This window comes from Aaosphaeria arxii (assembly GCF_010015735.1).
Source record: "Aaosphaeria arxii CBS 175.79 unplaced genomic scaffold BU24scaffold_6, whole genome shotgun sequence".
NCBI lineage: Eukaryota > Fungi > Ascomycota > Dothideomycetes > Pleosporales > Aaosphaeria > Aaosphaeria arxii.
Window position 1 is genome coordinate 1,707,360 of NW_022983479.1, and position 22,512 is coordinate 1,729,871.

The 22,512-nt window shown below is 49.0% G+C and overlaps 5 protein-coding genes across 5 annotated transcripts; 4 read left to right on the top strand and 1 right to left on the bottom strand.

Moving 5' to 3' along the window:
• Window positions 1–3,302: 3,302 nt before the first annotated feature.
• On the bottom strand, window positions 3,303–3,792 carry BU24DRAFT_424687 (uncharacterized protein). Its single transcript, XM_033528565.1, has one exon. The coding sequence runs from the start codon at window positions 3,701–3,703 to the stop codon at window positions 3,362–3,364; it is 342 nt and encodes a 113-aa protein (XP_033382016.1). The 5' UTR covers window positions 3,704–3,792; the 3' UTR covers window positions 3,303–3,361.
• A 1,672-nt stretch (window positions 3,793–5,464) lies between these two features.
• BU24DRAFT_243141 (uncharacterized protein) lies at window positions 5,465–6,297 on the top strand. Its single transcript, XM_033522301.1, has one exon. The coding sequence runs from the start codon at window positions 5,592–5,594 to the stop codon at window positions 6,105–6,107; it is 516 nt and encodes a 171-aa protein (XP_033382017.1). The 5' UTR covers window positions 5,465–5,591; the 3' UTR covers window positions 6,108–6,297.
• A 6,375-nt stretch (window positions 6,298–12,672) lies between these two features.
• On the top strand, window positions 12,673–13,562 carry BU24DRAFT_243149 (uncharacterized protein). Its single transcript, XM_033522302.1, has one exon. It carries the CDS (start codon window positions 13,074–13,076, stop codon window positions 13,524–13,526), a length of 453 nt encoding a protein of 150 aa, XP_033382018.1. The 5' UTR covers window positions 12,673–13,073; the 3' UTR covers window positions 13,527–13,562.
• Window positions 13,563–18,318: 4,756 nt separating this feature from the next.
• On the top strand, window positions 18,319–19,974 carry BU24DRAFT_424689 (alkanesulfonate monooxygenase; the record flags this gene model as incomplete). Its single annotated transcript, XM_033528566.1, has 1 exon — window positions 18,319–19,974. Exon 1 carries the CDS (start codon window positions 18,527–18,529, stop codon window positions 19,970–19,972), a length of 1,446 nt encoding a protein of 481 aa, XP_033382019.1. The 5' UTR covers window positions 18,319–18,526.
• Window positions 19,975–20,931: 957 nt separating this feature from the next.
• Window positions 20,932–21,977, top strand: BU24DRAFT_411398 (RNA-binding domain-containing protein; the record flags this gene model as incomplete). The annotated part of the gene is made up of 4 exons (XM_033526047.1): window positions 20,932–21,012; window positions 21,124–21,383; window positions 21,651–21,738; window positions 21,798–21,977. 4 exons carry the CDS (start codon window positions 20,932–20,934, stop codon window positions 21,975–21,977), a joined length of 609 nt encoding a protein of 202 aa, XP_033382020.1.
• Between the last annotated feature and the right edge of the window lie 535 nt (window positions 21,978–22,512).

Sequence of the window (22,512 nt, forward strand, 5' to 3'; positions counted from 1 at the left end):
GTGGGTGTGTGTATGGTGACGACCATGGAGCAGACGCATGCGCATGGATGGGTAGTATTGTCCCAGTCTCGTGGTGTTGATATCGCAATGGTGATGGTGGTGGTGGTTCAGCATACGAAGCAATAAAGATAACGATATATTAAACAATTGCTAGTTACTGCGCATGGTGTTCGTTCGTCCGCTCTCCTGGCGCGTGTGTCGGTTCGGTTCGATTCCTTGAACAGTCAAGTCGAGGAACATGGGCATACAGTACCCTCACGTAGGTGGGGGCAACGGAACCAATGTGAAGCTGCATATGCCCTGTTAGTCTGATGTACAGCAGTATATCAACGCGGGCTGGCTGGCTGGCTAGCAGGCTCCTAGACTCCAGTGATGATGCTGATGCTGATGGGGTTTATCTCGATATCGAACGCCTTCCTTCGAGTGTGGGCAGGGTAAGCTGGCCAGGCAAGGTAGCGCAAGGCAAGGGGGGAAGGAAAAAGCAACGTGGGGGTACATGAACATAATCCATGATCATCTCAATCAAGAGAGAGGCAGCAGAGAGCAGAGAGCAGAGAGAGAGAGAGATAGAGTAGAGAGTGAACCTTGTCTACCACTCTAGAGTCTACCTAGAAGCAGTTACTCGCAATACAGACGAAGTGCGAAATGCAAGAATTAGGAAATTGAGGATTGGAATCCTTGTATGATGCGGCCGGTGCACGCGCGCACCCACGGACCGTGCCATCCCAGCACATGGCTCGTTCAGTCCCGTTCGGTTCGTCTGATTGGGACAGTTAGACGAATGAGAGGGAGTTGCTGGCACTCTATTGGTGAATGGGCCATGCTGAGATGCTCAGATGCTGAAGTCCTCGATATGTATGCAAGTCACCATCTCCAGGCGTGTGATCCCCACACCCAATAATACGCGAAGCGAACAGTGAGGGGGAAGCGCATGGATGATGGGCAATGGATGGTATGGTATGGTATGGGATGCCATGGCATGCAATGATCATGCACATTGCATGCAGCATGAGAAGGGGGGGATTTTCGCATTTCGCCTGCCCGTCGCTCGTTGCTCGTCCTGCAATAGAGAGAGGGGAAATTCCAAATGGAGCTTGGAGCTCAAGAGCTCGGGAGCTTGGGAGCGGGAGCACGAAGCTCCTGTCTCGCTTGCTATTCATGGGATTCGCTCAATTCCAACAAGGTAATAGATGTGCGATGAGAAACCTTGTTGGGAATATGGAGGATGATTGAAAAGGATCCAGCGCTTCTTGCGACGCTACCTACGTCCTAACTCCTAAAGCCTGCCGCAGGCTGAGAGTTCCGAAGCGATGCGGGCGCGCCGAAGATGTGCAGAGACCGAACAGGAGTTCAGCAGGTGGAAAAGGAAAAAGAAGAGCATGCGATCAATAGCTCTTTTTTTTTTCTTTTCTCTTCTCTGGACATTCTTCGTTCTGGCCGAACACCACCATCATCGCCAGCACACACACCCAAGACTCAGAGCCTGCCGTCAAGCGAGAGTCCAGGTCGGTCTGCGCGCCCCTGATTGGAGTCGTGTGTCTATGTAGCTGAAGAGGCGCTCGGTGGTGATAGAAGCGAGCCCAGTAGACCCCCCTCGTCCAAGCACACACACCCTCTGATGCACCGCATCGCATCTGCTTGACATAATTCGCGCTGCGAGAAATTTTGCAATTGCCCTCGCCGTCGTGTGGTGGCCGCTCGACGCCGCCATCGCCATCGACACCGCCCGGTGGATTGATGTTTTGCCTCACGAATTGTTTGTTGAGAGATTGCGGCGCGGTCGAGAGACGTCGAGACTGGGGCGGCAGTCAAGTAGCAGTGATGATCCCTTCCGCTGTTGGATCCATTTTGACTACAGCTCCTGATTAATGAACATCGGAGACGATGTTTGATTTCGTGCATGAGAGGCATGCTCGATGATGACTACCGCTGCTACTCGCAATTGTTGGTGAAGTATAATTAATTGCAAATGCAAGGCAGTAGTGTTTGTGCATATCTACACACGCGCGGGACGAGAGATCCATACCTAGATTCATTTCGATTGATGATTCAAGCAATCAATCGAACCAAGCATTGAGAATTTTCTCTTTCTGGGACGATGTCTAGATGTAGTACTGTATGGAGTACCTAGAACGTGTATTACGAGTTGTTGTTCGCGGACCCTACCGATTCGGGGCCCGATGGAGACGTTCGTTGCAGACAAGCTTGACCGCATTCCACCCATTCGTAGCGAACTCACGAGGTGGGCAAGAGCAGAGCTGGGCAAAGAGGGTTCGGGGCTCAAACAGTCAAACGGCAATAATAGCACACAGCCCGCACAGCATTCCTCCGATGAAGGGCCACGGCCAGAACGCTCGCTGCTGTGCGCTGCGTCGCGCTGTGGTTTGCGGGCGGTTGGTGGCGTCCTTGCTCTTTCGGAGTTGTAAACTCCCATGCCCCCAAAAACTTTTCTGTTCAGGTGTTTGCGTCCAAGAGCGAGGCACAGCAGCGGTACGTACCGTGGTGAACGTACTGTTTTGGACCAGCTGCAGGGCTGAGACTGGTCTGACGGCGGAATGCCCCTGCGTTCGTGCGTTCAGGAGGAGGACAGGAGGGAGAGCCCTGATCATGCTATGCTATCTTCAGCCAGCGCTTGAGGTCGCTTTGGCCATTGTGTATCCTAAGCGGATGGACAGAGATCAGCCAATTGTGCGGGGAGGGTCATGCCATGGGAGCATGGCATGGACCATAGTCCATACCATTGCCGCTGTAGTGGTCGGAGAAGGGAACACAAGAATTGCACGGAACAACGGTCGGGTCTATGCATTATTGTCGTGGGTGTTTAAGTTAGATGCTGTGTTGCGTATGCTGTGCTTCGAGGGCGAGCATCGAGCATTGAGCATCGAACAATGGGCGATAGGCAGGCAACAGCACAGCGGCGGCAACGGTTGATTACTATGCAGCCTGGAAACGTCCAGGGACATTGGAACTGAACGGCACGGTATGTAGATGCCAGATGGCATTCTGTCTGTTCCCTCTAGGCTCAACAGCGCTTGTGCGTTTTGTATTGTATAACTACCTAGAGAAGAAGTGAACATGTATTATTGTGTATGAGGATGTGTGGGGGGATCAGAGGCAGGACCGCGTGGTTCGGAAATAGAGATGCACCCATGACCCTTGACGATGACCCTAGACGAACAGCCATGACCATGAAGAAAAATCATCTGTGACTCTCGTAGGCGAAGAGACTAACTGGAAGTAAAAAAGGTAAGGAGGGAGGAGGGCAGGAAACGGATATCTTCATGATCCGTTTCGAGCAATTGGTAGGGGGAGGGTTCACGAAGAAAGCGGCTAGTGTTGGTACCTACATTTCGCAAGGTGGTCATCCGTCAGCGCCCGGCGCAGGGCAGGGAGGGACAGGACAGGACAGGATAGGATAGGACAGGACAGTATTGAACGAGACAGAACAGGACAGGGTATGGCAGGTGATGCTGAGAGGTTGACGGAACCTGAGAAACCGAACAATGGATTGCGCTGTGGTCTGTACCCAGTACGTAGACGGTATGCGCGTACACAATCTTGATGTTGAGCTGGGGTGATCACTGATCATTGCATTGCTCATGTGCATGTAAGTCATGTATCCGGTAGTGGTAGTTATGGTTACGAGTAGGGGAGCAGAACATTCTTTCTGAAATTGGAGTAAGACTAGAAGAGAAGTGGGCATGGTGGAACATGAGAGGATAGTTGCTGGAAGTGGAGTGGTATGATGGTGATGGTGGAAATGGTGATGATGAATTATAGTTAGGTATGGCATGGAAGATGACGAGGTATGGTGTGCGATCACGGTGCTCTATTTTCTTCTCTAGTGTGGTTTGCTTTGCCTCTACCTAACTAAGTTATTCGTAACTCGTAGTCTCGCTCGTACAATGTGTTCGGGGATAAAATAGAATAGAGCGAAGGAAAAGGTGTGTCACAAGGGGATTGCACCTTGGCTGCGGCCTGTTCATCAGCGCACATCGCGAGACCACGGGCTGATCCAAGCAACTAAGACCGGAGGGACGTGGGTGGAGAATTTTCGCATGACTGTGTTCACAAGTAGGTATGTATGTTTGTACTGTGTAGTGTGTACACAGTAATTAAGTAGTTAGCGACAGGATAGGTAAGGAGAGGAATGGAAAATAATGGCGTGACAAGAACAATTGAGATGTTGAGATGTTGAAATGTAGGAGAGCGAGCAGTTTCTGGGCATGAGGGACGAATGAGGATGGAGAAGCAGAGGGAGTGTCTGTTTCGTGCAGTCACAGTAGGCAATAGACAGTAGATACTAGAGAGTAGCTACGGAGAGTATGAATAGTTAGTCTTTTAGAGCTGATAGAATTATGGAGACGGGTACATCGGACATTGATGGAATCATTCGGGTGTTCATGAGGCCAAAGTCTAAGTATGAGTGGTTTACGGAGTAGATTATCTGTTTAAGTGGATTGCTATCGCTCGTCTTCTCGTCTGTGTATGGCATCACGGACGGACGAACGATGGTGTAGTTCGAGTAGTTGATATGGGATGGGCATGGGCATGGGCATGGGCATGGGCATGGGTATGGGTATGTGAGGGAATGGTGAATACTGTGTAGGGAATAACTACGCTGTACAGAGTATGGGTGGGGGTGGATACGGCGGCTGTTCAGAAAATAGAGAGCGAGAGAGAGTCACCAATTCAGTGGTTAGACTAGTAGTAGTAGTTAGTAGGAGTAGTAGTAGTACACAGCACAGCACACCATGGCATCACTCCAATTCCCCCCATCATCGCATCATCAGATTCAGAAAGTACAGGCAGCCAGGGTAGATCCAGACTATACCGAATGAAGGATAGACCCACACACTATCCCCATTCCCTCTAGCGCTCTTTCTTGAGTCTCCACCCCTCCATGAACAAGATCCCTGTCCCTTGTCGGATCAGGTTTGTCCAATGTCTGCCTGCCCACCTGCCCACCTGCCCACTTGCACTTGCCTTTGTCCACACACCTGCACACTCGCACTTGCCCTCCCACCCTCCCATGCACCTGCACCTGCACCAGCACTTGCTGCACCTGCTTGTCCGTGCCTTCCCTTTCCCACACCACCCCTGCTCCCCTCTCTTCGCTCTCTCTACTCTCTGCTCGTCCGTCCCCTCTTTTCCGCCTGTCGTCTGTGCCTGACTGAGCGCCGTCGTCGCTTTAAGTCAATCTTCATCGCCCGCTCCCGTTCATCGTCCCCACAAAGCGTCCGCCCATCCCTCAACTCTACTCTACTCTACTCTACCCTTCTCATACAAGACTCATCCATCCCCCGAATGACTCTTCTGCTTCTCACTTTCTATTAAACCCTCTTGACTTCCTCTTCACTCTTCACTTCCACTTCCACTTCCTCTTCACACCTCACCACCACTCAGCCTTGACCACTACTACGCCTCAATCCATCAAACATACTACTGCACTAGGTGGCCGCCAGCTTACGTCTTACATCGACAACCATATATATCCACTCCCACTACCTTCTTGTCGTCTGCTCTCGACAAGTGGTTTACACAGCTTTCAACCTCCTCACAACAAACACAATAATCCCACCACAGCTCAAATGGCTTCCCAAATGGAGTGGTCTCACGAGTTCTGCCTCTCTTGTGACAGGCAACTAGCAGAGGGCGGAACGTACTGCTCTCAAGCCTGCCGCCTGGCTGATCTCGAGAAGGCTGGACAGCCTACCTCTCCCACAAACCTCTCCTCTTCAGCTTCCTCTTCCACTTCTTCGGCAAACGGCTTCTACCTACCTCCTGCCGTCAACTTCTCCGCGTACAAGGCTCCCTCGACATCAAAGGGCTTCATCGAGCCATCGAGTCCTCACCACCACACCTACTACTCCAACTACACCCACCAACAACCCCAATCCCAGAGCTCTTACTTCTCTCAAGCGGCAGCTACAACCTCAGGCCACCAGCACCAGCGAAGTCTCTCCCCCTCTTCGTCTCGATCTTCTCTGTCCTCGGCAGCCTCGCAAAACCCGTCCGGTCTCTCGATGCAGGCGGCTCAACAACTCAACAGCTACGTGCGGTCATTCGACCAGGTGCGGGACATGAAGAGGCGGATGAACTACTAGGCCAATCCGCCCACATCTTCCTTCTTCTCGATTCACTTCATCGCACATCATGACACGGAGTTCGCATCATCATAACCATCTCATATAACGACGATCACGGAGTATCAATGCACTAGCAAAGAGGAGTTTTCTGGAGCCTTTCGTCACCTTCATCGTCATACAACTACTACTGCTACTACCACATTACCGGCATCCCTCGATCCATCGGGGGCGCTTCGAGGAGTTCTTCATTGCTTGCATTACGGTGGACGGCCATCCCGATCCCGCCGTACTGTACATTCACACGGATTTCCTTCTTCCATGCGGCCTAGTTGCGCGCGATGTACCAAAAGTATTTCTTATTCGTTTTCCTTCCCCTTTGTATGCGTTGTCCGAGAGGATGCAGGATGCATCCCAATGGCTTCGCTCTGCTACGGCGGATCAATTTGTGCAAGCATCTCTTTTTTTTTGTGTATTAGGAGCAATCACTGCCAGGTGTTGGGTTTACACTGGCTGGCGCCGACGTTTATTGCTTTTTCCGGCGAAAAAAAAAATCAAGAAGCCCCCGAGGAGGAATTTTCTTCCTGACTTGGGGGGCTCATGGCATATGTGTTTGCATCTAAAGTGGCCGCGGTGGTCATTACTATGGAAAGGATATCCCCCTCAGTTTTTCTGTTTTTTTGCCTGGACGACACATTTTTCATATTGGCACGATGGTCTCTTATTCCCCTCACTCTACTACATATCATCAGCACTCGCGTACTCGTTGAAAAAAACGGTACGCGGGTTGCGACCTCAGATAGTCGGCTGCCTGCACAGCAGGAGTCTGCACGAATCAAAGGATGAATGCCAGCTCACTGGCGCCCACCAAAAACAAAACCTCTCTGATCTTCGCTCAGTGACCAGTCTCCTTTCTCTTTGACTACAAGGGAAATCGCCTCACCACCTGTGCCCAGCCTAGTGTTCATCCTATCGTGACGTCTCCTGAGATCTCGAGTTCTACTTCTACGTTTTGAGTTTTCGGTTCTGAGTTGGGAGGGTTGACCCCATGTCTCTCCTACAGAGCTTGTCTCAGACTACTAAGGCAGGGCACCCTCCCGCCCTCTGTCGCCATCGAAGCGTTCCCCAGCCTGTTGGGTGGTGGTGGAGTTGGTAGTGTTGGTGGTGTGGATGGGTACCCACGTGATACTCGCCCCCTCCCATCTCGTCTCATCCTCTCCCTCTCCTACTTCCCTCTCCCTCCCTTCCAACCATTCTCTCTCTGCCACCTGGAGCGAATGAATGAACGGAAGTGGGGGCAGAGCACCGCGACTCCGACTGCCGTGTCTGCCGGTTCCCCAATCCCCATCTCCTCTCAAGTCCTCTCATGTCCTCTGTCTCTGCCTCTCTCTCAAGCCTTACCAACATAAGAAAAATTGCCTTACCCTGTAGCCTGTACTGTCCTGTCCCCCATTGCCAATACTTTTTTTTTCTTGCAATCCCTACTTGCTTATTCGCCACCCACCAAACGATAACGTATGTCTTGAATCTTCTGCATGGATGGGATCGGTCAGGGTCCAAGTTGTGGCTGTTCGGCTTTTGCTTGTCTAAGGTTGTCTCATGGTGGTGGAGAGGGGAGGATGGGTTTGATTTGATTAGGGTGGCAGGCGCACACATACATACACATACATGCGTGCATATCGTTTATCACTTTTTGTTTTGCATATGACGATGATCATGGATGATGATGATGATGATGATGATGATGGATGGGGACATGGAGGTGATGGGTTTGTGTGACATGATAACGTTGTTTTTGCGTTATGGGTGGGTGATTACTGCCGAGGGATGATGGCTGTTGAAGGGGGAGGAGGAGGGATCTACAATGGGTGTACGTCTCAACAAAAAGGGACCTGTTTGGATGTATACCGGGCGGACATTTGTTCGGTCATATTGTATGTGTGTGTACGGAGTACCTTGGTGGATATATTCAAGGAGATGAATAAAATGGGTAATAGATAGGTTTGGTATATATTGTTAAGGAAGTGGTATATAGATACACACCGTTCAGCTCAGAATGAAAAGAAAATATGTCTTCAAATGGATGATGATACATTAATGACGAAGGTTCATGATACTCAGAGAAGAAGTACCTAACTACAAGCAAAGATCGGGTACCATTATCCCCCGAGATGCTTGGACGGGAGGGTACATAGGCGAGGACCCTGTGTCTTGAGGTTATCTCTCTTTGTCCCTATTCAGGGTCTGCTCTCTGATATCGGATATCTACGTATCATGGATGCTCACATGGAGAGGGGAAGGGAAGGGAAGGGCAGGGAAAGGGTGTGGTGTGGGGGGCAAAAAAGGGTTAAGGGTAGGGTTTGAGGAATATGTGTGTGTGTGTGGATGGATGGTTAGGTGGAGTATGTGAGGTGAGATAACCACGCAGGATGGACAGTAGTGGTGCAGTACATACACAGAGTAGTGTGCAGTTTTGTATGGACGGATAGATGGATGGAAGGATGGATGGATGGAATGGGGTGGAATACGAGAGTGTGAGTGTTCACGGCCGCGCAAGAGATAGATGCAAAGGAAAGGCAAGTCAAGGCAAGGCTTCGAGGGATTGAGCGAACGAACGAACGACCGACCAACGGCAGACCCCAATCCCCACGTATGTACGGAGTGCACAGTACCTCGTAGTTAGAGGCCAGAGGAAGACCCCACGTTGGAAAGGCGACCCCGAACTTGACCTTGAGGGTTGAGGGTTGAGGGTTGACCTAGTGTGCCAGTCTCCCAGTCTCCCAGCACCACGACGTCGAGTATGCAACGACGCGGCAGATGCAAGATGCACGATGCACGCACCCACCCACCCACCCAACGAATACGCAACTAACCTACGCAACGAACCGCAGCAACGCAGGCAACCAGGGAAGCAGTCAGTCATGAGAGCGAAGATGAGTGATTAGTTAACGAACGGGAAGACTCAAGAGTAGGTAGAAGAAGAAAGAGGGGAAGGGTTAAACTGTTCTTGTACTAGAATGTATGCAAGTAGATTCCAATACACTGTACGGTGCGTGGGTACTTACAGATTCGTACAGCAGTCTTGTCTCCATCTGTACTCCCGTATGTGCAGTAACTACTGTCTACAGTATGTACGAACATGTATTCCCCTGCTCAATCCGACGGACACCATTTCCCTTCCTCTGGGTACGAGTAGTACTGTCCTCGGTCTCTCGGCCTACTCTCTCTCTCTCTCTCTCTCCACTCTCTCATCTCGAAACCACTTACTCGCTCATACAAACTGCCGATTGCGAAATGTTCCGTCCTAACTGATGCGGTCCGAATGATTGATTGCATTGATGTCGACGACGATGATAGATGACACTACAGGATAGCTAGCTACACGGAATGAACAGATCTTACTGTACCAACGGGCATGATGATACAAAGCGATAGCTAAGGTAGAGAGTAAGACGTAGCATGTACGTACGTCTTCTCGACTGGTAGTGGAAGGATTGATTGCCCGCAGTCTCAGCTTTCCCCGCACAAAGTTGCTTACTTGCGTATTTTGCTTGGACGACGACACATTTCCACCCTTGCAACTTTGCGAACGGACACACAGACAGACACACAGGCAGAGAGAGACAGACGACTCACGAGAGAGATACAAGAGAGACGCAGCCAAAAGAACCAATCCAACCGACTCTCGCGACTCGCGGCGCAACACTTACCCCGACCTTGGACAGGGTCCACCCTGCTTATTCCCTCATCACGCCCCTCCCCAGTCCCCCCCAAGTCCCCCCAAGTCCCTCCACCACCCGCACCCAAACCCAAAACCCAAACCCCAGCTCGCGAACTGAACTGGCGCAATAGTCCAAGGGAAAAAAGCAGGAAAAAGCAATCATCCCACTCTCTCGCGACGACTCCCCTTCCCTTTCGTCATGCGGTACGGTTATTCCTTCCTCTGACCTTGGCAGCACTTGGGGTCGGTGATGGGAATAATGCATGTACGTACTTAGTACCTACACTACGACTACGTGGAACATGGGACTTGAGGGATGGGGGACATGGAGTTGCGATTTGCAACAGAAACGACGCCATCTTGGATCGTCGCTTGATGCGACATGTCGGCATCCATGCAACTCCATGTATGTACGGAGTTTTTTCATCAATCGACATGTGGGGACGATCGGCACCGTCTTGAGAAGGAGAAGAAAGGGAGGGAACAGTATCATGTCCTGTCAGGAGATTAAAGGTAAGACACCAATACTCTGTACTCTTCGACTTTGCTCGTTGAAGGGAAGGTATTCTGAGAGGATGGCATAGCATGGCGCGCTTGTCCCCAGATCGTCGCTCTGGTGGCGTTGCGTCACCCCATTTCTTTTTTTTTTTTTCTGGTAAAGGTTCCCTTTGGTTTTTTTTCTTTTGCCTGCGCGACATTGATTCCCCATATCCATAATCCATAATCCCAACATCTATATTATCGGTTGTCCATATTGAAAATTCTTCCCTACCGCAGCCAGGGCTGCCATCGTCCCTAGGCGCAGCCTCGTCCCGCCATCTCACCACCAATGGCTTACGAACTTGGTGGTACCCTGTCCTGTCCCTGTGACCAGATCCCTCCCTCTCCGATCGGAGCTAAGCAGAGCACATACAGAGTAGACAATTGTCACTTCACTATGTACTGATGTGCGATGCGTGTCAGATACACCAAGTGCAGCTGGCATGAAGACGTAGATCTCAAAAGGTATGCAGCAACAGAGTGGTGGAACCAATGTAGATCGAGCATGTTGTGGTGGATTCCTATCTGTACGAATTCTCTTCGTGAAGTGTAACAGTCTCGTCATCCATCATCTCGGATTCCGAATCACACCATATCTCTCAGGTTGGAAAGAGAAACAATAGTGGAGCGGGCACATCGTGGTGAAGCAACGCTAAGCTCCTTCATGATCATCGTCTTGCCTGCACGCGTCCCCACTGACCATGTATGCACTGTGTACATTCCCGAATCCCCTTCCTCTAGAAGAAGATATCCACATAATCCACAATTACCATAACATGTATTTCTTTTTCCGAAACAAACGCCCGTGTCAGGACAACATGCCAATTGCCATCAAGGTTCATCCCATTCCTACGTAACAGCCCAACAGACATTCGTATCCGTACATAGTGTCTTCCCTCAGCTTAGCTAGAAACTAAGATTCAGGCTACGAAGTACGAGTAGCACTAACAATCAATAGCAAGGACATCCCTCATCACACAAGACACTAACTTAGTGTCCTTGTTTCTTGTGACTTCTCTGGCCTTTTTTTTATCAGATCGCGATCGTGCATTGATTCCTACGATCTACACTCCCGCACTATCTTCAGCCTCGTGATACAGACTGCGAAGAAAAAATTCCCGATTCCAACAGAAGCCCAATCGCGAGAAGAAGAAAATTTACCCTTGGAGTCACAATTGACAAGTCCCTGATTTTTTTCTTCCGACTCCTTAGCACCGCACCGACCGCCGGACCGGCGCGACGGATAGGAAAAAGAAGTGCACTTCGTCTTTCTTACTTTCCAAATATGCATGCACGTATGGACAGTAAACTACTGTGTTGTGTACACAGTACAGTATGCATGCAGAGTCGGTCGTTCGGTGGTCAGTCCATAATGACGTACGTTCCGCAGCCCCCCATATCCTCAACTGAACTCTGTCTGGAATGTGACACACGAAAAATGGATAAACCCAGATGCCAATTCATTTAATCAACGCAAGACCGACTTTACCCGCGGCCCCCTATTCTTTCCGACTTCACATTATGGTTATTGCATGGAGCGTTGATTTTCCGTAACCACAGTGCTGGGTGACAGGACGGAACGGAGCGCGCGAGAGACGAGGAGCAGAGCCGCTGAGTCGAACCATGTTGGCGTGATCGGACGGTGTTGGCATGACGTGTGGAATGGGAGAATTAATTATTCCGATACATTACTGCAGTTTGATGATGATTATGATGTCCATACAATCGGAAATGGAAAAACATGCGAGAGATGGAATAGGAATCTGCCATGTTCAACCCTGGTTTGTTGTGTTGATGTTTTGGGCACTCTGACTTGCATATCTCGTATTCTCTTCGGCACGCTCCGAGTTGAGCCGCGGTTTGTTAGAAAAATGCTTGTCTTGCGAGTACCGAATTGGAGATCTACATTCTTGTATGAGCTCATGTGATGTTTTCTTTTTCTTCATTACTACTTCGTATATTTCTTCTTTTGTACAAGAAAAGGAATAGTAAAGAACAATAATAGAATCAATACACTAGTATCTCGTCTTTCTCGTAGATAATGATAATGTTACACATGTGGTATAACAGAAGAACGAGAACAGAACCGCGATCGGCACCCTCACGACTCTCTCTTCCCGATGGGGTTTACGCATTATTGTAACGATATCCACGAATCAATACGCAGCAACCCACGCACGCGGGCGGCGACAAGAAAAGTTGTTCCGGATCCGACCCGAAGACGAAGAGAAAAGACCCTCTTCGAAAAAGAAACCCATGGAGTAGAATACGAGTCGACGTAAACCTGTGCCGGTCGTCGGCGGTGGCGGTGGTTGCACGTCTCCGCTCTCCGTTCGCTCCGCCGTTCCGCGATATGGAATATGCCTGTTCTGTCTACTGTACCCTGGACATTATCTTTCTATCTTGTCTATACGTATGCGGGTGGAGATGTGGATGTTAGTACGGTGGATTTGGTAGACTACGACCCCCTTAGCGCGTCGAAAGGAGTATCCGCCGATGGCGGGCGGGTGGACGGGAACGGAGTCGTGTATGTACGATTTTTGCTGCCTGTCGTCTGTGTGTTTGAGTCGTGCGATGTTCGCTGCTGACTGAACTGGGCAGGTCGGAGCTACTTCTGGATGTACAACATTGGTATTCGTACACACGTCCTATCGCGGAGCCGAAATCATCTAAATAGCGAGTGGCGAGACGCTGTCAGATTTGTCTAACATGACTCTCGCTAAGTAATGGTCCCTTCCATCACCTCCGATGTCGTTCACGATATTCGACGGTCGCAGAAAGAGATAGTCATTGCGTGCTTCGAGTCATGCGTATCACAACGGGGGCAGACGAAAATTTCGGGATCAGAGAAATTCTTTATCTCTTTTACATGGATTGCGAGCGAGGATGTGTGGAAACTGTCATCTCCATGCTCCACCTATCCATTGTGGCGAATGATAAGACATTTCAAATTCACACAAATGTGGGAAATTATCGTCGACCCAATTCATAGCTGGTACGGGTATGTTGGTTGTAACATGCTCGCAGGGGAGCCAGAAAGGCAATCCCCGATGAATCCACAACACGCTCTCCGGAAGTTCAGAATGATTGACCAGGCATCCATCATTTTGCCTTCTCGTCCAGCCAATGGCCAAGTGTCTCAGATGCACACCTTGATCTACTCACCTTTTCAATCTTGACTGTGGATACGCTGTTAAGCGCGAGGCGACAAGGAACCATGTTGACTCCACATGGGTCGAATCCATTTCGTTTCAATGCCTTAGTTGCGACGACGTTTGCGCCGGGGAATGAATCTGCAATTCCGCCTGGAGACGTGTGCATGGTCTCGATCTACGATGCGTCAACCATGATAGAAAATTTAGAAAAAGAAAATAACACAGGGAACCATGATCTGCGAATACATCTGCGTATTTGACAGCGTGTCTGCAAGGAACGACCTGTCTCGATTCGCAGACCCACATTCAAGAATTAGGATATCCTAGCATATAGAACATTATTCTTGAACATTGACCGGACGAGACAGTATACAACATGAATATCAGATCCACAAATACACCGCTGTCCTATCACTCAATTCTTGATGCCTAACTTGTTGTTTCCATCTGCAACGTTGCTACAAGAAATAAACATTCAAGTAATCCTAGCGCAAATGACAATTGTACAGCCCTTTCCACCACGTCATGCAGTGCTGCTTCAACTGAATCCTCAAGATCGATTCTTACCCACTATTGCTACCTGATGCTCACCGGAAAATTATCCATCCACGTGGTCTCTTTTCAATTACGTAGGTTTACTCAACGACGTTGTCTGAAATTGCCATACGATCTAGATGAGTCCAAATTAATGTGTGCGGCTTGTGCCCAACATCCAACAAGAATATACAACTCCATCAAACCTAAACTTTCCCGTCGCGGAGACGATAATCTGGGATAGCGCGGAAAGGCAACGGCTACGAGCGGTCGGTCCCGCAGATCACCGACTCATACTTGACAACGAAGAGGAAAAAATTCTTCCTGCCCTGAAGATCGATCTCACGACTCAAGAGGTCAAGGAGAGCAGAAAAAAAGTCTGGACGTACGTGGTCGAGTTCAACCAATCGCTGTATGCAAGCCACAATGTCGATCGATTGGGGGTCTCAAGTCGGACCTTTCAGAATCGAGGGTTCCAGACCCCGACTGTTCGTCTCGTTTCAACCGAATGCCCAGCACAGCTCAACAACACCACCCAATGACAAGATCGCGGACGTCGCCATGGGCTTTTGAACATCAGGAGATTTTCCTTGCTTTGGCGAAATGAAGCCGAAAAAAAAAAGTTGAACCACGTAGGTTTGCAGAGCCTTGGTAGTCCGCGCGTGGGCGCCGCCATCAATTGGGGGTCCAAGCCAGACGTCAAGTCCCTCTCCCAAGAAACTTTCAAGGAAAAGAAAAAAGTGGCAGCATCATCGGTCACAAGATCGCGAAGCCGCTTTGCATCATCGATCCTTTCGCTCTTCGCGATCAAATCTCGCGAATTGGTCACGGGACGTTGAGAGGGGCTTTAGGACCCAAACGATGAAATGGCTTCAACATTGTCTAAGTGGACTTCGTGAAATTACTCGGCCCGGCTTGAATGTGAGGAGTAATGGTGCAAGAGTGCCAGTGAATGGATGGGCATCTTAATCAGTGGTACCGTATTTGCTACTACGAACCACCAGTGCAAAAGGTACAAAGGTACGAAATGACTAGGTACTACGCATGTTAGTGTTGGCTCCGCGGAACAAACTTGTCGCGGGACAGTATGCAGTGCGTCACTTGTAAAACCTTGGAGGTTGAATGTACTATTACATCGTGCCATCGTGACTTGTCATGACGAGTGCCGCAGTATACACCGTGGCTCCGCGGCACCTACGTAGAGACGACGTAGACATGAACAAAAGATGGAGAGATTCTAGATCCACACAGAGTCTGGCCACCTGGAGGAATGATGCTCACGATACCCGGCCTCTTTGAAGAGATCCCAAAACACCTACGTAAAAAATCACCAGGTGAACCAAAGAGATTGATCCTCCCCCTCTTCCCTTAGTGCTCGAACGACTCGCTTGGACCTGTAGCCTCGGCTGGCTTGTTGGGACGTTGAGGGGAGAGAAGAGGGGGACTTTTGGATATCGATATCCAGCCGTTAGTTACGAACGGTCTACGCCCCGCGCATCACTGGGTGGAATGCTAGTCACTTAGTGGGGAGTTGCTAATGCGGACCCGTGCCGCCAACAAAGCCCATGGGGGATCTGTCGTGGGGAAATGAAAGGGACAAAAGAAATCGGCGTTACCAAGGTTGGATCTTCGTTTGAATGTTTCAGCGAGATGGGGCTCAAAGACGTTGCAGTTCGGTGGTTTTGTGGTAGGCTAGTAATGGTGCGTCGTACCTGAAGTCTTTGGGAAATTGGATGCGACTCGTAGGAAGATATGGTGTGAGGAGTAGTTACAACGGTGGAGTTTTCTTTGGCAAGGACTCCGTTCAACGAGTAGATATGGCTTGGTATGGGCCTTTGTAGAGGAGTTAAGTGGAGAATGGCATTATAGTGCAGCGATGGTTGAGTTTTGAGGGGTGGATGTTTCATGGTACTATGGTGTAGCTCTCTATGATGTGCATATGCGGGGTACCTGAGAGACCCTCGTACCTGACAGCATTCTAGAACTCCCTGAGCACTAAGAGTGTAACGTGCCGCCATAGCTACGATGGTGAGGAAGATGTTATAAGTTGAGCAACGGCGATCCACGTCGAGGCCACTTCAAGTATAGGATAAGTGAGGGTATGAAACATTGATGATTAGAGCTACATAGATCCGGACTTCGTAGGATTCAGATGTAAATAAAGTCTGACTAGCTCTTCTGTAACTGATCATACAGGCCTTTCCTATGTCTTTGATGCAATTGATACATTTGATTGACCCTTCATAATCGTTAAGGAAGACCTACATATCATAGAACGGATAGGTCCTTAGAATGACCGTGGATTACGTGGTTGTTTATTTGTTCGAAATGCATATTGATAAATATTGTGCGCTGCTGACTGATGTTTCGATGGAGCGAGATGTATGCTAAATTCATCAAGACGCTGTTAATAAGACAAACATGCAACATGCAATTCTATGTATCGTGAAATATCGATTCCATTAATTGACGACCAGTCATGGATGTCTCCTTCAACTCGCATAGAATGTATCTACAATAAGCGACCTATCCAAATACGTCGATTTGGGAGCACTTATCATCATTCAACTATAACATCTCTCGCTTAAACCAAGACTTGATAGAGGTGAAGAACAAGGATTAAACGATCTGCGTGTGCTGTAGTTGACAAATGTTTCCACCAATTCAAAGAGAACGCATTTAGCCTGTTCCTGTACTTCTGGTCAAGAATAGCACAGCGCCAGGATCGTTACCTGTTTCAAAGACGAGTGCTATCGTGAACTTGAAATTGAGGTAAAGATAGCTGGAATAATCACCCCCACGCTCGCTTAGCCATTTACCGTTCATCTGGGTTATATTCCGCCCGGTATATACGCACAGAGAAGCGGGAATACCAGTTCCACGAATTCTTAAGGCTGATCGTTCCTTGCCCTTGCAAGTCCTTAGTCCCGTGGACAATCTTGCATGCCTGCCACGACGAATTTGTCAATTCCATCTCACGTCAGCGGCGAGCCTGAGAGGCGGGTGGGAATTAGGCGCGCTGAGCGCTGAGGATTGGCCAAGGCTGGGGATAATTTGAACACTGCCCAATCCCAATCCCACAAGACGGGTAATCATCTAGAGTATTGAGCTGGACGATAACGTATTGGCCTGTTCTCGAAATTTCAATGTAGTAGACAGTCCACGTGGTATATCTGAGTGTAGCGCTTATCCAGGCGAGCAATTATGGCTTGTTCAGCTATTCAACTCCACCGTTCACTGTGCCGCTCCTTGTCAGAAATTGGTCGGTGAACGGGTTTCACCGACTTTTCTTCACCGTTTGTATGTTCAATTCGCAATTACTGTTTGCGGACGCCGGGCTTGTTGTGTCTGGGCCTTCTGGGCTGTCTGGCAGGAGACCATGACCACATCAGCTGCACACAAACGCCTAGGTAGTCGTTCGCATTTCGATATTAGGATTTACTAGATTTATGCAAGGTACTAAAGCGATTCATTCTTCACGTGTGCTTTAGACAAAGTAGCCTTGTATTCATTGCCATATCAAGAGGTCAAGTGTGCCGAATTGGTAGAATACTTGTAACGAAGTGTCGTAAATTGACTAGCTATGTTACAGCAGCCACCGCCAATTGCTATTCATTGAATAAAGCAATTTCAGAATGATTGAATAGGACATGATTAAGTTCACTTGATGATGATGCTCTCTAGAATTGATGATCTCCAGATATTCCAAGCACGCATTTCGTGAACTTGATCAGTGATTTGTTGTCAGTGTTATTGACCTGATTCCCGTCGGTTACTGCAAATAAGATCTTCTGGATTATCTTATGGTATGGGATTTTAAAGCCTGATATAAGGGAGTTATCACGTTCCTCCATGGTAATTCGTGCCAGATCCTGCACGTCTGAAGCCATAAGTCTCTAAACATTGTGTGCTTGATTCGAACAAGTAGCACGCACGAGCATGAATGACTAGTAAGAGACCTCCTTGTTCGCATATGTAGACTATACGTATTCAACATTAATTTAATTTCATCATTGCGCATTATGATTTGTATGTTTCAAAAACGTCGTTAATATCAGAAGACGAAATGCAAAGCACACCATTTGAGCGAGACTTCGCGTGCAGTACGCTAAACAAGAGCTTGATACACATATAAAACGTGTGCTAAGTGCTACTGTAGAATCGGAATCATTTTATAGATTACGTGATTGACTATGTGGGGATTGCGAGTAGTAAAATGTTGTTGGAGCGGTAGCGGGATAACGTGCTCGCAGGCCTGATATTCGTCAACACATCGGGCATGGTCTATTGAGAGCGTCAACTTTCAATGAGATGATGCTTCAAGCAGCATCTTTGCAGTAGATTGTGATTTTAAACATACACTCTCGAATTTTCCAAAGCATATCATTTCATCACGAGAGAGTAAAGAGACCCCTGCGCTCAATATTTGCCGGGGTTTATTATTTCGCTGCATCGACGTTTAAAGAAAGAGATATCACTGGAACAACATAATGACTTCATCAGATAGTGGTACGAGGCCAAAGAAGCAGCTTATTCTCAATGCGTTCGCCATCAACGCTCCGGCACATCTCTCACCAGGGCTTTGGCGACATCCTCGCAACAGGACCGCTGACTACAACAAGCTCAAGTTCTGGACGGACCTTGCCCAGCTTCTGGACAAGGCCAACTTTCACGCTCTATTCATTGCCGATGTTTTAGGACCTTATGATGTTTATAAGGGACCAGCGAATGTTGAACCTGTTCTCGCTTCGGGAGCGCAGTATCCCATCAATGATCCACTTTACCTAGTCCCTGCTATGGCATCTGTCACGGAGAACTTGGGATTCGGTATTACCGCCAGTACAACGTATGATAAGCCGTACGCACATGCCAGACGCTTCTCGACTGTCGATCAACTTGCTGAAGGTAGAGTTGCATGGAACATTGTTACATCGTATCTTGATAGCGCTGCGAGAAACTTTGGGCTAGACACCCAAGTCGAGCACGATGAACGATACCAAATTGCGGAAGAGTATATGGATGCAGTATATAAGTTATGGGAGGGCAGTTGGCGCGATGACGCTGCAGTGAGAGATAAAACGACCGGGGAGTTCGCGAAAGCTGGTCGAGTCCGACAAATTCATCACAAAGGGAAGTATTTCGATGTTCCGGGCCCTCATATCTGTGAACCATCACCTCAGAGAACGCCCTTTCTGTTCCAGGCTGGAACCTCTAAGGCTGGTCGTGAATTTGGTGCAAAGCATGCAGAGGCCATCTTCGTGGGCGGACAACTGCCCGAGAAAGTCCGAACTTCCGTAGATGCGCTTCGTCAGTTGGCTAAGGAGAAATATGGCCGTGATCCAAGCCACTTGAAGATCATTGCGGGGGTCACAATCATTGTCGATGAGACCGACGAGAAGGCCTGGAAGAAGCGGGACGAATTCCTCTCGTACGGTGACAGGGAAGGCGCACTTGCTCTATTTGGTGGTTGGACAGGCTATGACCTCTCTTCATACAAGGATGACGACGACTTCCGTTTCGTCGGCCTGCCTGCTATTCAGTCCATTGTCAACGGATGGGCAGCCACTGTTCCTGGAACGGAGAATCAACCCTGGACAAAGGCTCGCATTGCCGAGTACCTACTCCTAGGTGGAATGGGCCCGAAGGTTGTTGGATCCCCAAAGACCGTGGTGGATGAGTTGGAAAGATGGATTGAAATTGCTGATTTAGATGGCTTTAATCTGAGTCACATTGTCAACCCTGGTAGCTTTGAAGATATCATCGAGTTTGTGCTACCAGAGTTAAGGAGGAGAGGCTTGTTTAGGGAGAATGTAGAGAAGAAAGGTCAGACCGTGAGAGAATCTTTCTTGGGACAACCTTGGCTGTTGGACGACCACCCTGGACGAAAGTATAGATGGGAGATAGATGGTGATGGAGGTGAGGTAGTTAGCTCGTAGATCACAAGAAGCAGTCGTTCTGTACAGACACTACAGCTATCTCATACTTGCTACAAGCGAAAAGTAGCATTTGAATGCGCAACTCAAAACACGTGCGAGCGAGTAAATTGACCTGTTCTAATGCCCATATTGAGGCTGTAGGTCTAAACATTTCTTAGGATTTGAGACATATAACTGGAATGTGAAATGGTCAAGCCTGCAATCGACTTGATAGTTAGCTAGTGTGTGATAAGTGAAAGTCTAACACATAATCTCTTTGCAAGCGAACATCCTATATCTAGTAAAAACGTGCCTTAATGGTATACTATGCAATTCATATTTGAAATACTAAAACATGGAAGATTCTATGGTGCTATTGAGTCGAACCTGCTGAAGTAATCTCTGATACCTCGAAGCTATTCTTAGGTTGAGAGTACCTAAGGCAAGGGAAAAAAGTCACCATGTCATTGATCTGTGGATTTTAATTCTGTATATACTGCGAAGGTGATCTATTATAAATGTTGAGCGGTACAACATGGTAATAGCAATGTTGTAATTAGCAGAAGTTGACAACCTGCCATGTGTGTGTTGTATGTAGTTAGAAGACAACGGCGGCTAGCTGCTCAACGGGTACGTACCTAGGTACGTACTTGAGGTACTGCAAAGGGTAGCTGACTAACCGATTGGGGCTGTGGCTCCATATGGGCCTGTGCGTGTAGCCGCGAGAGCTTCCGCCATCGTCATGCAGTCCCGACAGCCTCTTTACACTCCAAAGTTATATCTTTTCTTGCACAGGTCGCGACACTCTTTGAATTCATTTCCGACCTGGTCATCAAATAGACAGAAATTGTCCTTTGGAGGCTATTCTCCACCGCCTAGATATCGACCACATCTAAGTCTGTAAGTTGATCGCGACATTCGAAGCTTCCACGGCCCAGTAACACTATCACCTAGTCTTAACGACATCTCGCCACGCCACCATGGCGGACATTGACAACGAGGTCGAGAAGCGCGAGGAAAAGCGACCAGATGATGCCCCAGAAGAGGATGGCAATGATGAAGTACGAAGGCTCCGCTCCCATTCCACGCCTTGCACGCGCAGGCAAACCCCCGAAGCAATACCGCATCGCCATGCGCCAACACGAAAAGGCATAGGACTAACACACTTGTAGGAGGAGATCTCGGCCATGAAGAGGCGCGTGCAGGAGATGGAAGAGGAGGCCGCGAAATTGCGCCAGATGCAAGCATCGCTCGACCGGGAACACCAGCATGATGCCCGCGAGAATCGTGAGGACGTGGATGCGCGCAGCATCTTTGTCGGCAACGTTGACTACGGCGCCTCTCCAGAGGAGATCCAAGCCCACTTCCAATCTTGCGGATCGATCAATCGTGTCACCATTCTGCTGGACAAGTTCACAGGTCATCCCAAAGGGTCAGTACCCTTCCCAGCAGACAGTTGCCAAGAGGAGGCGTTGTTACATTCTTTCATTCCCTGAACTACCAAATCCCTCCGCCAACCCCCTTTCCCTTACCCATACTCTCTACTGCTTATTCGATTTCCTGTCTCAAAAGAGAGGGAGAGTTTGCAAAGACGGTTTATTGTCTAAATGAAGCTCATTGCTCGACGAGACATTGAGGAATCTTCGCTACCTGGCAAGAGCTTGGCAGAAAGATTCGGAACGCTAATGGGCGTATGCAGGTATGCGTATGTAGAGTTCACAGAACCCAACCTCGTCAATCAGGCTCTTGTACTGAACGATAGCGTCTTCCGAGGTAGAAACCTGAAGGTACGTCACTCAGCTACACATAACCTACCTCGTTGGACGTCTTGAACTAATGGACGCAGGTTGTCCCTAAGAGAACCAATCTGCCCGGCATGACACGAGGTGGACGCGGCGGCCGAGGAGGAGGCCGTGGAGGCCGTGGTGGCGGTCCACCATACGGCGGACGCGGTGGAGCTCCTAGGGGCGGTGGCTACCGTGGAGGATATCGCCCTCGTGGTGGACCGGGCTACCGCCCATACTAGATAGATACCCCTTATCGTTCTGGACTGCAGTCTCGAACTGAAAGAGCGAATGGCTGTGCAGTGATGGAAATCGGGACATGGAGGATTTGAAATTAAAAAGATTGAACCGAAGGGGAAGGAATTATTTTTGAAACGACTTTATCAACATGTACTATATCGGCCACCTGCTCCTGGCTGGCTGGACAGAGCAGTCCGCGATTAGGCGCTGCTACTCTGAATCTCGTTTTCTTCCCTTTCTTGTCTGGCTGGGCAAAGGCGTGTCTGGTACTCATTGAGTTGAGTCATCTGTGGGCAAAAAAAAGTATTAATATTGGGTATGTGCTGTATTTGGGTAGAAGATGTAGTGAGGCACATCATTTGTCAAATCTCATGAGAACGTGCTAGGGTCTCTATTTCAAAGGATCTCATCTTTGGAGGACCAACCGCCCATTCCAGGAGTATCGTGTGCGGCTATCCTCTCGAGGCTTTTTCACTACCTTCTTCACCAAATGTGAAAGGAATGCCATGATCGATAGCCACGAACGCCGAGGCCAAA